General features: G+C 55.2%; 1 protein-coding gene across 8 annotated transcripts in view; it reads left to right on the forward strand.

Annotated features, from left to right (window-relative positions):
* The window catches only part of Rufy1 (RUN and FYVE domain containing 1), a 46,500-nt gene extending 33,226 nt beyond the window's left edge, over positions 1-13,274 (forward strand). For 2 of the 8 annotated variants that reach the window (XM_004836712.4, XM_021242236.2), the window contains 10 exons: positions 106-207; positions 871-987; positions 1,631-1,798; positions 5,681-5,778; positions 7,388-7,507; positions 7,921-8,050; positions 9,634-9,728; positions 11,020-11,068; positions 11,894-11,971; positions 12,691-13,274. In XM_004836712.4, the coding sequence (XP_004836769.2) occupies positions 106-207; positions 871-987; positions 1,631-1,798; positions 5,681-5,778; positions 7,388-7,507; positions 7,921-8,050; positions 9,634-9,728; positions 11,020-11,068; positions 11,894-11,971; positions 12,691-12,834 (1,101 nt within the window). In that variant the 3' untranslated portion in view covers positions 12,835-13,274. Of the gene's footprint in view, positions 1-105; positions 208-870; positions 988-1,630; positions 1,799-5,680; positions 5,779-7,387; positions 7,508-7,920; positions 8,051-8,875; positions 9,106-9,633; positions 9,729-11,019; positions 11,069-11,449; positions 11,542-11,606; positions 11,867-11,893; positions 11,972-12,690 lie in introns of those variants that run through there. The other 6 variants (XR_015444677.1, XR_204824.4, XR_002388527.2 and 3 more) reach the window with 6 other exon arrangements.
* Positions 13,275-13,677: the final 403 nt, after the last annotated feature.

Below are 13,677 nucleotides of genomic sequence, written 5' to 3' on the forward strand. Positions count from 1 at the left end.
CGTGAAGATAGGTAACAAACCGTCTTGATGCCATGTAGTTTGTATTTCATTTGAATGGTGAGATTAATGTTGATGATAAGAAATGTAGAAGCCTTTCTTAATCAGCTTTCAGCTGCAACAGACCGGATCTGTTCACTTCAAGAAGAACAGCAGCAATTAAGAGAACAGAATGAACTAATTCGAGAGAGAAGTGAGAAGAGTGTGGAGGTGAGACCGGGCGCCCAGGGAGTCCTCGCTGGGCATCTGCCCTCCCCAGGCTCGCGGTCCCAGCCAGCCGCTCCTCCGTTGCGGGCGGGCAGGCGGGCGTGCAGCCGCGCAGTGTCCCAGAGGCCTGGGCATGCCCTCCAGACCCGCAGTCCTCTCCCGGCTGCCCGAGACACCAGACGTCACACGGAGGCTGTGAACCGAGCATGTGCTCTGTTGCTTAGAGTGGTGGCAAGGAAGAAAGCTGCAGGTCAGACATTCGGTCTGCAGATAGGAAGGGCCGGCCTGGAATGGCAGAGGGCCTGGAGGGGTCACTCTCGGGGCCCTCCTCCTTCTGCGTCCTCCCTTCTCCCACATCCCATAGCTTTGCGTCCAGCGTGCTCAGCAATGACGAGGCAGAGCGGCGGGTTGAGTGAGAGCGCTCCCTGCTAGGAACTGCTGTCCTGTTGCAAAGAAAATTAAATTGCTGCACAAACCTAACCTTTCTTCCCAAACTCTCTCGGCTTACTCTGTTATCTTCAAGCTACAATCTCTCTCAAATTTTAAACTTCCCCTGTCATGCTTAAAAGGTAGAAATTATCTTACATTTTCAGAATTGTTGCATATTTTTAAATACCGTACTTTGTACCTAGTTTGCTGTCTGCCTGGTGTTCTTGTTTCTCATAGATAACCAAACAGGACACCAGAGTTGAGCTGGAGACTTACAAGCAGACCCGGCAAGGTCTGGACGAGATGTACAGCGATGTGTGGAAGCAGCTGAAGGAGGAGGAGAAAGTGCGGCGGGTGAGTGTCCCCGAGGGTCCCGGGCGCCCTGCGAGCAGGAGCAGCGTGTGCGTGAGGCCGCAGACACTCACCGGAAGTCCCATTCATAGTGCACTTCTGCATTGTCACTTACATTTTGTTCCCATTTTATAAACCTTTTTCAGAGGTGCTATGAAACTGACTCGTAGTGTCTTTGACAGGACTGTTCTCTCAGGCGTAACCTCTGGCCTGTTGCCACGAAGTCTGTGTGTCAGCAACCCAAGTTCTTTTCTAAGCCCAGTTCTTTAGCTTGCTTCATTCCTTTGCTTCTTTGAGTGACTGTGGAGCAATGTGTCCTGCGTTGTTGGGGACAAACAGCACCGTTGCAGAATGACCCTCCCGGCACTCAAGCGCAGAGTAGGCCTGGCCTGGGAGGGGAATGGGTGCTGCCCTCCCAGCTTATGTTGCCAGAGCTGCTTTCTGTTGGCTTGATGTGGAGCCCAGTGTAATTGAGGGATGAGGAACAGGAGGGAGAAAACCTGCCCTGGTGAGGCTGGGACCGTCCGGTCTCCCAAACCTGTCCTCCCTTGCCAAGTGTCCTTCAGTCATGGCCCAGGATGCAACACAGTTGAATATGTATCTGAAGTCTACTTTATCAGCTTTTCCTTGCAAATATCTTTTAAAGGAACTGGAAAAAGAACTGGAGTTACAAATTGGAATGAAAACTGAAATGGAGATCGCCATGAAGCTGCTGGAGAAGGACACCCATGAGAAACAGGACACCCTGGTGGCCCTGCGGCAGCAGCTGGAGGAGGTCAAGGCGATTAATCTGCAGATGTTCCACAAAGCCCAGGTGGGGCTCGGCTCTGTGGCGCATCGCGGCCTAGTGTCAGCCTGGTCCTAAGTCCGAGTCTGCAGCTGCAGTTATGAGTACAGCGGTAGCCGAGAAGTGGAGGGAGAGAGGCAGGGCAAGACAGGACAGGGGCTCAGTCACGCACCCCTGGTGGCACAGCTGGTAAGGACAGCCCAAAGTTGGCCGGCCACCCACCTTTGTAAACCAAGCCTGAACCAGGCCCCTGCTGCCTGTGGTCTTCTATTTCAGTGAGTAACTGTGTACCAGAGAATGGAGGGGAGAGGGCAGCATGTAGGGTTGTCTTCCCATATTTGCGCGCCGTTCATCTGGCTGGGTCTCAGGGCCACACAGCTGACTGTTTGCCTGTCCTGTGTCACTTCCAGGTGGTCCAGGGAAGTGGGCCCAGGAAGACTCAAGTTTGAAAAACAGCATGTAAAAATTCTAAGTTTTCTTTCTCAGAAGCTACCCAGAAGGGCACCATTCTGTGTCCTCCTCAAAACATTTTTTTAAAGTATTATTTCCTATTTCATTGCCAAAGTAGACATAGTTCATTTCCCATGGACATGGTTTTACTCTTACTTCCAGTAACATTTGTGTCAAAAATAATGTGACAAGGGGCGGGATTTAGCTCAGTGGTGCCGCTGCCTGCCTCACACCCGCCAGGGCCTGAGTTCGATCCCCAGTTCCAAAACAAAAATAGTGTGATTGGCCCGGGGATTTAGCTCAGTGGTTCCGGCCGGCACCTGCCTCGCAAGCGCAAGGTCCCGAGTTCGATCCCCGGCACAAAAAGAAAAAAAAACAAACTAATGTGACAGTACTAAGTACTAAGGTAATGTACATAGTACTAAGGCAGTGTGACAGTACTAAGTACCACGATAATGTAGACAGTACTAATGACTAAGATAAAGAAAACAGTGCTAAGAAACTAATTGTGGGGCCGGGGATTTAGCTCAGTGGTTCCGCCGCCTGCCTCACAGCGCAAGGGAGTTCGATCCCCGGACCCCCCCCCCCAAAAAAAGCTATTACATAATCAGTGGAAGTATTGGGGGATTCGGAGGGTGTCTTTTGTTTGTTTTGTATTTGTGATGCTGGGGATGGAACCCAGGGTGATCCGTCACTCCCTGCTCCTGCTAGCATCCTGGTAGCTGGTTTTCACTTCACACACTCTCTTCTTCTTTGGGCTTCCAAAGTACAGGATTGAATCCATCAGAACCTTGTTGTGAAGCACATGGAGATAAAAATACCTCTCGTTTATTTCTTTTTATCCCTTTCCCTCCTTCCATCCTCTTCCCCATGGGCCAGCATCTTAAGCTTTTTTTTTTCTTTTTGAGTATATACTTTTAAATTTTTTTGTTGACACGCAGTAATTGAACATATTTATGGGGATAGTGTGATATTTCATTGCATATACACTGTGTGTAATGATCCAGCATGTTGTCTCTCTGTTCGTAATGTTCATTCTGAGTCCGAGAAGTCTTGATTTTACAAGAGTGGCGTGAGGCCGCCGTCTCCCTGGGCCTCTTACTGCCCTCTGCAGCTCCGTCACTCCTGGCACTTACCTCCGGGTGGGGCTCCGTCCCCCAGGTGCACCGGGCGGGCGGGCGGGCGGCACCACTGCGTGAGAGAGCACACGGGCTGCTGTGTCCTCAGTCCAGTCAGGGAGCCCTTCACCTGCTGTTAGCCCTCTCTGGGAATCGCCTGCTCCCACTTTTTATCCATTTATTTCTTGGGTTTCCTTTGTCTTCCTTGTTGATTAGCAGCCATTCCACACACAGTCTAGGCTTCAGTCACTCACTGGCTTACATATCGTAGGTATCTTCTCCCATCTGTCCTCTAGTAACCTTAAATCCTTATCTTTGTTGTAGCTAGTTGTGTTGACTTTTCAGATGATGGTCTGAGTTTGGGGTTTTGTTTCAGGTGCCTTTCCTCAGGTGTAAAGATGTTCTGTGCTTTTTAAATTGCAGTGCTGGGGACTGAGTCCAGGGCCTTGGGTATGCTGAGCAAGTGCTGTGCCATTGAGCCACACCCAGCCCGGGCCTATACGTTTTTAATACCTCTGAAGTTTGCCTTTGCTATGGGCTTACTTAGGGCCCCAGTTTCATTATTCTGCATATAGCAAGTCACGACGAGCTGATCCGTCCTTCCTCACTGGCACGTGGCGCTGCCTCTATCCTGTACTGAGGGTCTGGAAAATCGGAGCCCTCTCTGAGGCCCCTCCTGTCAGAGGGCCGTCGTTTACTGCCCGTGGCTTTGTGTTAGTGGTGGCAGGCTGCAGTAGGTTGCTAGGGTGGCTGTAACAAGGCCCCAGCAGCTGGGTGTCTTAAGAGACCGGTCCAAGGTCAGGGTGTAAGCAGAGCTGTTCCCCGAGGCCATGAGGAGCCTCAGTGGCCCCACGCTGTCTGCGCACCCCTTGCTTGCTGAGCAGCATCCCACCTCAGTCTCTCCACACCGTTCTCAGACTGCTCGGCTCGAGCTGCAGAAGTAGATGGCGGTGTCAGAGTGAGGGCAGGCCGGGCGTGGGCGCCCACCTGTGATCCCACCACTGGGGAGGCTGAGGCAGGAGGACCACCGAGAGCTCCAGGCCAGCCTGGGCTACATAGTGAGGCCCTGTCTCAAAAGAACAGAAGTGAGGGTGGGCTTGTGGCCTTGCCCCTCACTGCACATCTGCACTGACCACTCACAGCCCGTGTGGGCACCGTGCTGAACTGTCGGCCGTGCCCGCAGGCCTGTGCGCCCTCCCAGACTGTCCTCACCTTGGCTCTGCTCGGCAGCTCATCTTCACCTTCTGGCTGGATGCTTATTCACTTTTTTTCTTTTCTTTTTCATACAGGAACAATTCATTTAAAGTTAACAATTACAGAAACTAGTTTAGGAAGATGAAGGGGTAGCTTAGTTTAGAGAGCTGGCCTGACATGTGTAAGGCCCTGGGTTTGATCCCCAGTACCCTAAGAAACATACTCACCTGTGAAAATAGGTGCGTGTGCACACACACGCATACATACACGCAGACATACATACCTCAGCTGTGCCTACAGTGGGGTTTTTTTTGGTGCCAGGGATTGAACTCGGCATCTTGCGCTTTTGAGGCAGGTGGCAGAACAACCGAGTTAAATCCTCGGCCCATCATTGGTCTTTTTTTAGCTTGGTATTTTGTAGTTGCTTTGTTTTGTTTTTGTTGTTTTGGTTTTTTTGTTTGAGACAGGGTCTCACTATATAGCCCAGGCCTGCCTCGAACTCATGGCAGTCCTCCTGCCTCAGCCTCCTGAGGGCTGTGATGACAGGCGTGTGCCACCACGCCCATGTTTTGTTTTTTTCAGCTCAGCAGTCTTTAGTAATATGCTGCTTACTGTACAGATGTGATGTGTTTGTGGTACTTATCTGTTGTTATTCTGTTTGTAGTAGATATTCTTCAGACTTGTGAAAACTCCCTGTGTGTTCAGCCTGCCTGTGCCAGGCTTGGGGTGTCTCTTGTCTGTCCCCCCTGGGCAGTCAGCATCTGTTTTGTCTGTCAGGTTAAAAACCTGGACTGAGAACTCACCAGGTGTGGGGGATCCCCACCCCTCATTTGCTCAGTCGCTTCTCTCTGGGAGCCTGTGCCCTGCCAGAAGTGGGCTGTCCCTGAGGGCACTGCACAGCTGTGTGCTCAGTGGGGTCAGCGCAGGAGGGCACTAGGCTGGAGTCCACCTGCATCTGCAGCAGCCCCAGTGCCTGTGTGGCTCCGCCGCAGAGCTGGGCATCTCCCCACTCATCCTCCAGAACTCAGAAAGAGCAGCGAGTACCGAAGCCCCCTGAGTGCTGAGAGCACAAGGGCAGCAGTTGTACCCCTTCATGATGCACAGCAGGTTGGGGGCAGCGTGTCAACCCCTTTCGTTGCTTTTGTAGAACGCAGAGAGCAGTTTACAGCAGAAGAACGAAGCCATCGCATCTTTTGAAGGAAAAACCAATCAAGTTCTGTCCACCATGAAGCAGATGGAAGAGCGGTAATCACTTCCTTGACAGCTAGGAGAGTGGGCACTTCTGGGCCTGAAACCTGCCGAGTCCCTCTTGGGGATGCTGGGCCAGTGGGGCGGCAGCTCTGTCCCACTGCGCGCTCTGCTCACAGCCAAGGGCCACTGTGTCAGGCCGCCCTCGAGGGACTAGGACCAGGCAGCGAGTACTTCTCGTGCCTCAAGTCCACATGAGGCCCGTTCGAGGTGGTGGCGCACACCAGGAATGCCAGTAGTTGGGAGGCTGTAGCCAGGGGGCTTCAAGGTCAAAGCCAGCCCAGACTACATAGTGAGACTCCATCCCAAAAAAGATAGAACAAAAAATAACCAGGTCAGCAGTGGATCAGAATAGAGTCCAGAAATAGAAATAGACCAACACAGACATTGCCAGGTAGTTTTGACAAAGTTGTCAGTGCAGTTCAGAGGAGGGAACTGCAGTCTTTCAGGAGGATGTTGGAACGACTAGACATTCGGCAAACCTGCTGAGATTTAGCTCAGTGGTGCTGCCACCTGCCTCGAAAGCACAAGATCCGAAGTCCGATCCCTGGTACCAAAAAAAAAAAAAAAAAAATCTTTTTTCAAACTCCAGTTCCAAAACAATAGTATTCTATGGAAGACACAGTTAAGAGAGTAAGAAGACGCTTGCCTTGCAAGCGCAAGGACCTGAGTTCTATCCCCCGTACCCCCGCAAAAAAAATCGAGTAAGTTATGATTTGGGGAAAATGTGCACATCCCATGTCTGACAGGTTGTATGTCTAACAACGTGTATCCAGGATATGTAAAGAACTCTTGCCGGGCATGGTGGCGCACTCCTATAATCCCAGCACTCAGGAGGCTGAGGCAGGAGGATCACTGCAAGTTCAAGGCCACCCTCAGCTACTTAGTGAGTTCTAGGTCATCCTGAACTGCATAGCAAGGCCCCGTCTCAAAAAAGAGCTCTTGGGGCCTGGGATTTAGTTAATAGGTTCCACTGCCGGCCTCGCAAGCGCAAGGTCCCAAGTTTGATCCCCAGTACCAAAAGAAAGAAAGAAAGTACACAGATAATCATAGCAGCTGCATTCGTAACTGCCAAAAACTAGATCAGTGCACATCCTTGTTGGGTGAGTGGGCATACTGCAGTACGTCCATGCCACCAGATCCAACTCAGCCACTGAAAAGAGGGAGCTGTAGTCAGACACAAGGGCTGATGCCACAGACGTTATTCTGAGAGAAATAAGCCAGGCTCAAAGGTTCTGTAAAGCATAATTCCATGAATGGGACTTGCTCATAGAAGAGCCAGAGTGTCCCAGAACAAGTGCGTGTGCGCTGGGGGTGCTGACTGGCAGGGCACATTCAGGAGTTGGGCTGGAGGAGCCGTCTGTTTCTGATTGAGGAGCATCAAGGGTGCCTGCGCTAATATGCCTCGTGGAACTGGGGTGTGGCTCAGTGAAAGCTCTTGGCTAGCATGCATGAAGCCAAGGATCAATCGCCAGCGCTGCAGAAAGAAGGCAAACAAGAACTGGAGGGAGCTACACACACACACAGGAGTCACTTTTAATTGTAAGAGCTGACCCTTCCCTTACAAAGGTGGGCTCCATGGTGTGCTCGGCCCTGTCGCTTCTAGGTTACAGCACTCGGAAAGGGCGAGGCAGGGAGCCGAGGAGCGAAGCCACAAGCTGCAGCAGGAGCTCGGTGGGAGGGTCAGCGCCCTGCAGCTGCAGCTGTCCCAGCTGCATGAGCAATGGTAGGAGAGGGCCGAGCTGCGCGGGCAGGAGTTAGGGGGAGAGTGCTGTGCTGAGAGAAGACCTAAGGAAGCAGGTGTGGGTGGGGAGGGAGGGAGGAGCCCAGCCTCACCCAGCGGGTGGCTTCCTGCCCTGCCTCGAGCCGCCTGAGTCCCACGCTGTGGGCCGGTGATGGCTGGGCAGAGCAGGACCCGTCTTGCCCTGCATGCTGCCCTCAGAGCCTGCCTTCCCCCGTCAGCCTGTGGTCCTAGCCTTCCTCACGGCGGGCAGGAAGGGCATCCTCTCACCACCTGCTGCAGGCTCTCGGGGACCATTCAGATGGTTTCCCCTGTGCCTTGGGTGGTAGATTGTGGATTGTGGGTCCTCCGTGAAAATCTCCCATTGAGACTGAATCCAGTTCATTTTGGGAAAACAGTTCAAGTTTAGAGAAAGAGCTGAAATCAGAAAAAGAGCAGAGACAAGCTCTTCAGCAAGAATTACAGCATGAGAAGGACACCTCCTCTCTGCTGCGGACAGAGCTACAACAAGTCCAAGGACTAAAGAAGGTAAGCCGGCTGCTTGGGAGGGGCAGCACCAGCGTCTCCGCCTCCCTGCAGGCTCCTCCCTGGGTGGTGCTGCCGCCCCCCCCCCCCCCCCCCCGCTCTGGGCACCCATGGGACATTGTCCCAGGAGGCGAAGGCGGAGACAGACGGAGCCACTCAGCCTCCAGGGGAACTTAGTGAGCGCTGCAGAAAGAGTAGAATGGACTCGGAGTCTGAGGGGTGGCACCAAGCAGAGGCGCTAGGGAGGAGCAGGCCCTGAACACAGACCTGTGACAGCGGCTGCAGGCTCCGCTTGGAGGAGCCAGAATAGCAGGCAACACTTCTGAGCAAATCCCAGGCACGCTTTCTCCCCAGAGCTGACCGGGCCACAGGCCTCCATTCTTCCCGGTGTTGCCCCGGTGATGTCCTCTGGGACAGCACTGAAGACAAAGCCCAGATCCCATGGCTTCAGGGAGAGGTGTGTGTAGTCAGCCCTCCCAGGAAATGCCCTCGAGACATCACCAGTACCTTCCACTGCCCCGGACAGGGCTGGCACAGCCCGCTGACCAAGCCCAGGCTACCCTCAGCACCCTTCCCAGGGACAGTTCCTGGGGTGGGGCAGGAGGACCCTACTAGGTGAGGTGCTATGCATGGAAGCCAAGCCGAGCAGCTCTTGTTGCTGTTGGAAAGGCCTGGAGTCGCTGGGGAAGGGAGAGTTCCTCAAGGCCAGGCCACGCTGGAGAAGTGCAAGGCCGGCCGGGGAGAGGATGCATGCCCTGGGACATCCCCTCTGTTCTGCGGCAAGACTGCAGCCTATATTTGGATTCCCCCTTGTGTCCCCACGTGGAGGAAACAGTGAAGGGGCCGAGCACCGCCAGTGAGACCACAGGTGCCTGTGCGTGCCCCTAGCAGCGGTGAGCACAGGAGCTGGCGGACACCCGAGTCACTTCCAGGCCTCCAGCACCTTGCCGGGCCGAGGACAGCCGCGTCCCCAGTGAGCCTCCCTCCCTCGCAGCCCCTCACCTGCTCAGCAGGCTCCCAGGCCGGCCACCCTCAGCCCCAGGTCGTCACTGTCCTGGGTAAGCCCTTCCCAGAAGACAGCTTTTCCCCTCCCATGAGAGTGGCCTCCGTGGAGTTTTGTGTACAGCCTGGCCGGTGTCCCCGGGAGCCACTTGTGTGGAACATCTGTCTTCAGTAGAGGCGTGGGCCGCACAGCCTTGCTGCCCTGTGGGCTGTTCACCAAGCCTGATGAGCAGCTGCTCCCTGGCCCCAGCCCAGAGCTGCTGGGCTGCTGCCTCCACTGCCCGTTTTTGGTATTGAGCTGGTGAGAAGTAATCTACAAATGAAGATGACATTATTACAACAAAACCACGTTTTGCTTTTGTAAAACATTGATTTGCGTGTTGCTCTGATCACTAAAACTTTAAAAAATAAAAATAAGCCAGGTGTGGCGCACACCTGGTCTGTAATTAATCCCAGTACTTGGAGGCTGAGGCAGGAGGATTGCCTCAAGGTCAGGGCCAGCCTGGGCTAGAGACCCTGTATCAGAAACTTAAACAAGCAAATGAAACTGATTCTGTGTCAGATATCTGCTTTGTCCATTTTAGGAGCTGCTGGAGCTCCAGGAGGAGAAGACAGAGTTACAGAAGGTCTGTGATGAGCAGGAACAAGCCCTCCAGGAAATGGGTCTGCATCTCAGCCAGTAAGCAGCCCTGCCCTGTGCCTCCCTCAGGGCTGAGGGCTGGGGGCTGGGACCTCCTCCCCCTGCTTCCTGGCCTGAAGTGTCACCGAGCCCTGGATGTGAACCCGTCACTAGGTGGCTCCTTCCTCGGGAACCCACTTCTGCAGTGACCAGGACCCTGGATCCACTGCCTGAGGGCTGGTTGCTGGGCCAGAGCAGAAGGCAAGGCTGCTGTGCCCACACGCCCAGCCAGCCTTTCTGGGGCAGAGGGAGGCCTACAGGCCGGACTTGGAGCCTGAGGGCTGCTGCTCCTCAGCTTGTGGTCCCGGCAGCTGCAGGCCTGGAAAAGGCCAACGGCCTCCGACCCCCAAGCCATCCCCGCACCGTGGCTGACCCTCGCCGCCCCTTGCCGCCCCTCGCCGCCCCTCGCCGCTGGGCGTGTGGGTTCCTCCGCGTTGCCCTCTTCAGGCCCAGGTGGCTGGCAGGACCCCTCCGGCAGGCACAGAGAGTTTTCGGTTTCTGTGGCTTGGCCACCCCTGGGTGAGAGGCCTGTGTCTCGGCTGCAGCCCGTGCTGTCCCTTCGGCCTGCTGGCCTGTCCTCAGCAGGTCAGAGAGGAAGAAATGCCTGCCTGGGCGTCAGGAGAACCCAAGGCCAAGTTTTCTAATCCCCCCTCAGCGCTCTGGCCTATCTAATGTCAGTTTAGGGCCGGGATTTAGTGCAGTGGCACCATGGCTCCCTCGTAAGTGCAAGGTCCTAAGTTCGATCCCCGCTACCCAAAAAAAAAAAAAATGTAATGTCAGTTTAGACTAATCTCTGGTTAAGAAAGGCTCCAGCTGTTCAACTCAAATTGCATTTGAGTTAGTTCCGCCAATGACGCCACGTCCCTCTCCTGTGGCCGCTCCTTGGAGGATGACTGGACCGAGGGCATGTGCACTCACACCCTTGGAGCCCCGACAGGAGGCTGTGCAGGGGAGGCCTGCAGATGCAGGAGCAGAGCGGAGCAGGAAGCCTGCCCGCAGCAAGCACACAGCCCGGGCAGCAGTGAGTGCCGCCTGGAGAAGCCGAGCTCCTAAGACCTGCTCAGCGTCAGCCCTTTCTTACTTAACCCGTGAGGCTGAACAGTCTTCCTGGGTGGTTCAGCCCTGGCCCGGCAGACCTGAGCCAGTGTGATGAGGCAGCTCTGGGTGACGCAGGTGACAGTCGTCCTCCTAGCTCTGGTCCTCACAGGGCCACGCAGTTGCTGCTGTCAGCTGTGTGGCAGTTTTAAAACCTCAGTGCTGTGAAATGGTCTTTCTCTTCTTCGTTTTCTAGGTCCAAGCTGAAGATGGAAGACATAAAGGAAGTAAACAAGGCCCTGAAGGTATCATCAGATTACTGTTCTTAGCATAAATGTTTCCCTCACACCCAAGGGGATGAACCCAGGACCTCTGCACTGAGCTGCGTCTCCAGCCCTTTCTTTTGGTACCGGGGATTGAACTCGGTTTTGTGTTTTATTTTGAGATGATCTCCCTAAGTCAGAGTTGCCTTCCCTCCAGCAAGCGCATCTCAGCGAGCCAAGTGCGGAGCTGGGCCAGATTTCTCGAGTGTTTGGGGAGGGCCGGACCCCTCCGAGCAGGCAGGCCTGTGGCAGGAGCCCCAGGGCCCTGAGGACCAGCCAGTACCTAGGAAGTTACAGGAGCTGGGACGGCACATGGCCTTTGAGCCCTCTGGACACAGCCACCACCCCGTCCTGTTTTCACAGCCTGTTACCTGGGGGAAGGAGCTAAGCTGCTCCCAGGGTGCGTGTGGCTTGTCTCCCCACAACGGGCCAGGTGTCGGGGTGTCCAGCCTCAGGTGGGTCCTCCTGCCAGCCCAGCTCCTCTCTCGGGGTGCATCTCAGGCCACATCTGCTGTTGCAGGCACCAGGACGTGACCTGGAGGGCTCAGCCAAAGGGGTTTGAGGGGAGTCTGAGGCTAGCCCACCCTGCGGCCCAGCAGGCCACCCTCAGGCGAGCGCTGTTGGGACACAGGAAGCCTGGCACGGGCAAGGTGGGAGGAAGCCCCTCGTCCGTCCAAGTCCTGAGAGGCCCGTCCAGTGGAGAGCAGCCTGGTGTCAACAGGAAAGGACAGTGCGGGCACCCGGGAGGCTAGTGAGTGCTGTCAGGGCTGGCACGAAAGGGCGCCTGAGGTGCTCCTCCCTCCTCAGGGCCACACCTGGCTGAAAGACGACGAAGCGACACACTGCAAGCAGTGTGAAAAGGAGTTTTCCATTTCCCGGAGAAAGGTATGCAGGGCCCAGCTCCCCCACGGTGGTCACCCCACGGGAACTCAGGGAAGCCCTGTCTGGCCAGGCAAGGGCACGGTCGTGTGCACGGCCTTTCCACGGAACTGGCCCTCTGGCCTAGCCGCCTTTCGGGCGTGCTGGTCAGTCCCAGACCCCTCATCCTCACCAGTCCTTTCAGGTCTTTTGCATGTAGAGCTGCAATAGCTAAGTATACCTTTGAACATTCTGTGAGCAGCGAAAGAAAGTCTGACCGATTTTTACAAAAATAGACTCCATGGGCCGCCAGTCACTGGTGCGGGCAGGGCCAGCCTGCACGTGCTGGTGTGGCCCACTCTGGGTTCCTGAAGCGGGAGGTCGGGTCAAAGGGCTTGGGCAAACAGCCCCAGGAGCAGCAGGGACCTGAGGGGTCCCACCCCGCCACCACCCTGCCTGGGACCACGGGGGCTCAGCTGTGGGGAAGAGGGAGCTGGAGTCCAGGCCGGAAAAGACTCTCCTGAGGCCACCTGGGCTCTCAGCTGTGGTCTGCATCACGCCCAGAGGTGGCCCAGGGGTAGGTTCCTGGCCCCTCCAAGGAGCAGCCGGAAGCATGCTGGGTCACAGCTGGAACATAGCGAGGAAGGGACAGGCTCTGTAGGTCACAGGCTCACTCGGTAAGGTCCCTGCAGGAGCAGGACATGGGCATCAAGGCAGGTGTCTTCAGGGTCTGTTGCTTTCCTTAGCACCACTGCCGAAACTGCGGCCACATATTCTGCAACACCTGCTCCGGCAGCGAGCTGGCCCTGCCCTCCTACCCGAAGCCGGTGCGCGTGTGTGACAGCTGCCACACCCTGCTGCTGCACCGCTGCTCCTCCACTGCCTCCTGAGGCCCCCTGCCCGCTGCCTCTGGTGCAATGAACTCTGGTCTGCAGGGATCCCCAGGGGCCTGGGCAGTGCTCCCCAGGAAAGCCAAGGGCCTGGAAGATGACAGAGCAGAGCGCACCCGCCTCCTTGGGGCTTGTGTGGAGCACACTCCTGGGCTGCGTGGCTCCCTCGGCATTGGTCGCTGCAGCTTGGCCCCTGCAGCTTGGCCCCTGCACCGGCTCTGGTCCCAATCGTCTTGCTGTCACTTTTCAGAGAATTACCCTATTTTGCAGCAGGTATCCTAGCGCATCAAGCTCTCTTCCCTACCCTGTCACAGCTTGAAGGCGTGCAGTGCTTTATAGCACAACTGGTCTGTCAGTGCCTTGTCTGTCTCAGTGGCAAGATTTGACCTGTGTTGCTGAGGCCTTGTGCCAGGCCCTGAAATAAAAACTTTTATTTTTCACTCGGGTGTGGCGTCCAGGCTTAGAGCCCCCATGTTCACTGCACATTTGGCTTTCAGCATCAGCCCCATCACTGCAGCCTGCAGTTCGTATTCTCATCTCAGCACTGCTTGTCCAAGAGGGCAGAGCGCCCCTTCCCAACTGCACCGTCCTCACTGGTCCTCAGCATTCTGGGCCTATCTCAAGAACTGCTTTCACGTAACTTTTGCTGAAAAAGTCCTGCCTGCATACATCTCATGGAGTTCAACCTAGCAGAACATTAATATACGGCAGGGGCTGAGGATTTGGCAGTGGTTTTGCTGCCTGCCTTGCAAGCACAAGGGCCCGAGTTCAGTCCCCGGTACCAAAAGTATATATATATATATAAAAAATACTGCAGTAACTGATTCAAACTAGTCATGTTTG

Source organism: Heterocephalus glaber, unplaced genomic scaffold (assembly GCF_053883595.1).
Source record: "Heterocephalus glaber isolate CG9 unplaced genomic scaffold, H.glaber_assembly_v1.0 deba00001606, whole genome shotgun sequence".
NCBI classification, from domain to species: Eukaryota; Metazoa; Chordata; class Mammalia; order Rodentia; family Bathyergidae; genus Heterocephalus; species Heterocephalus glaber.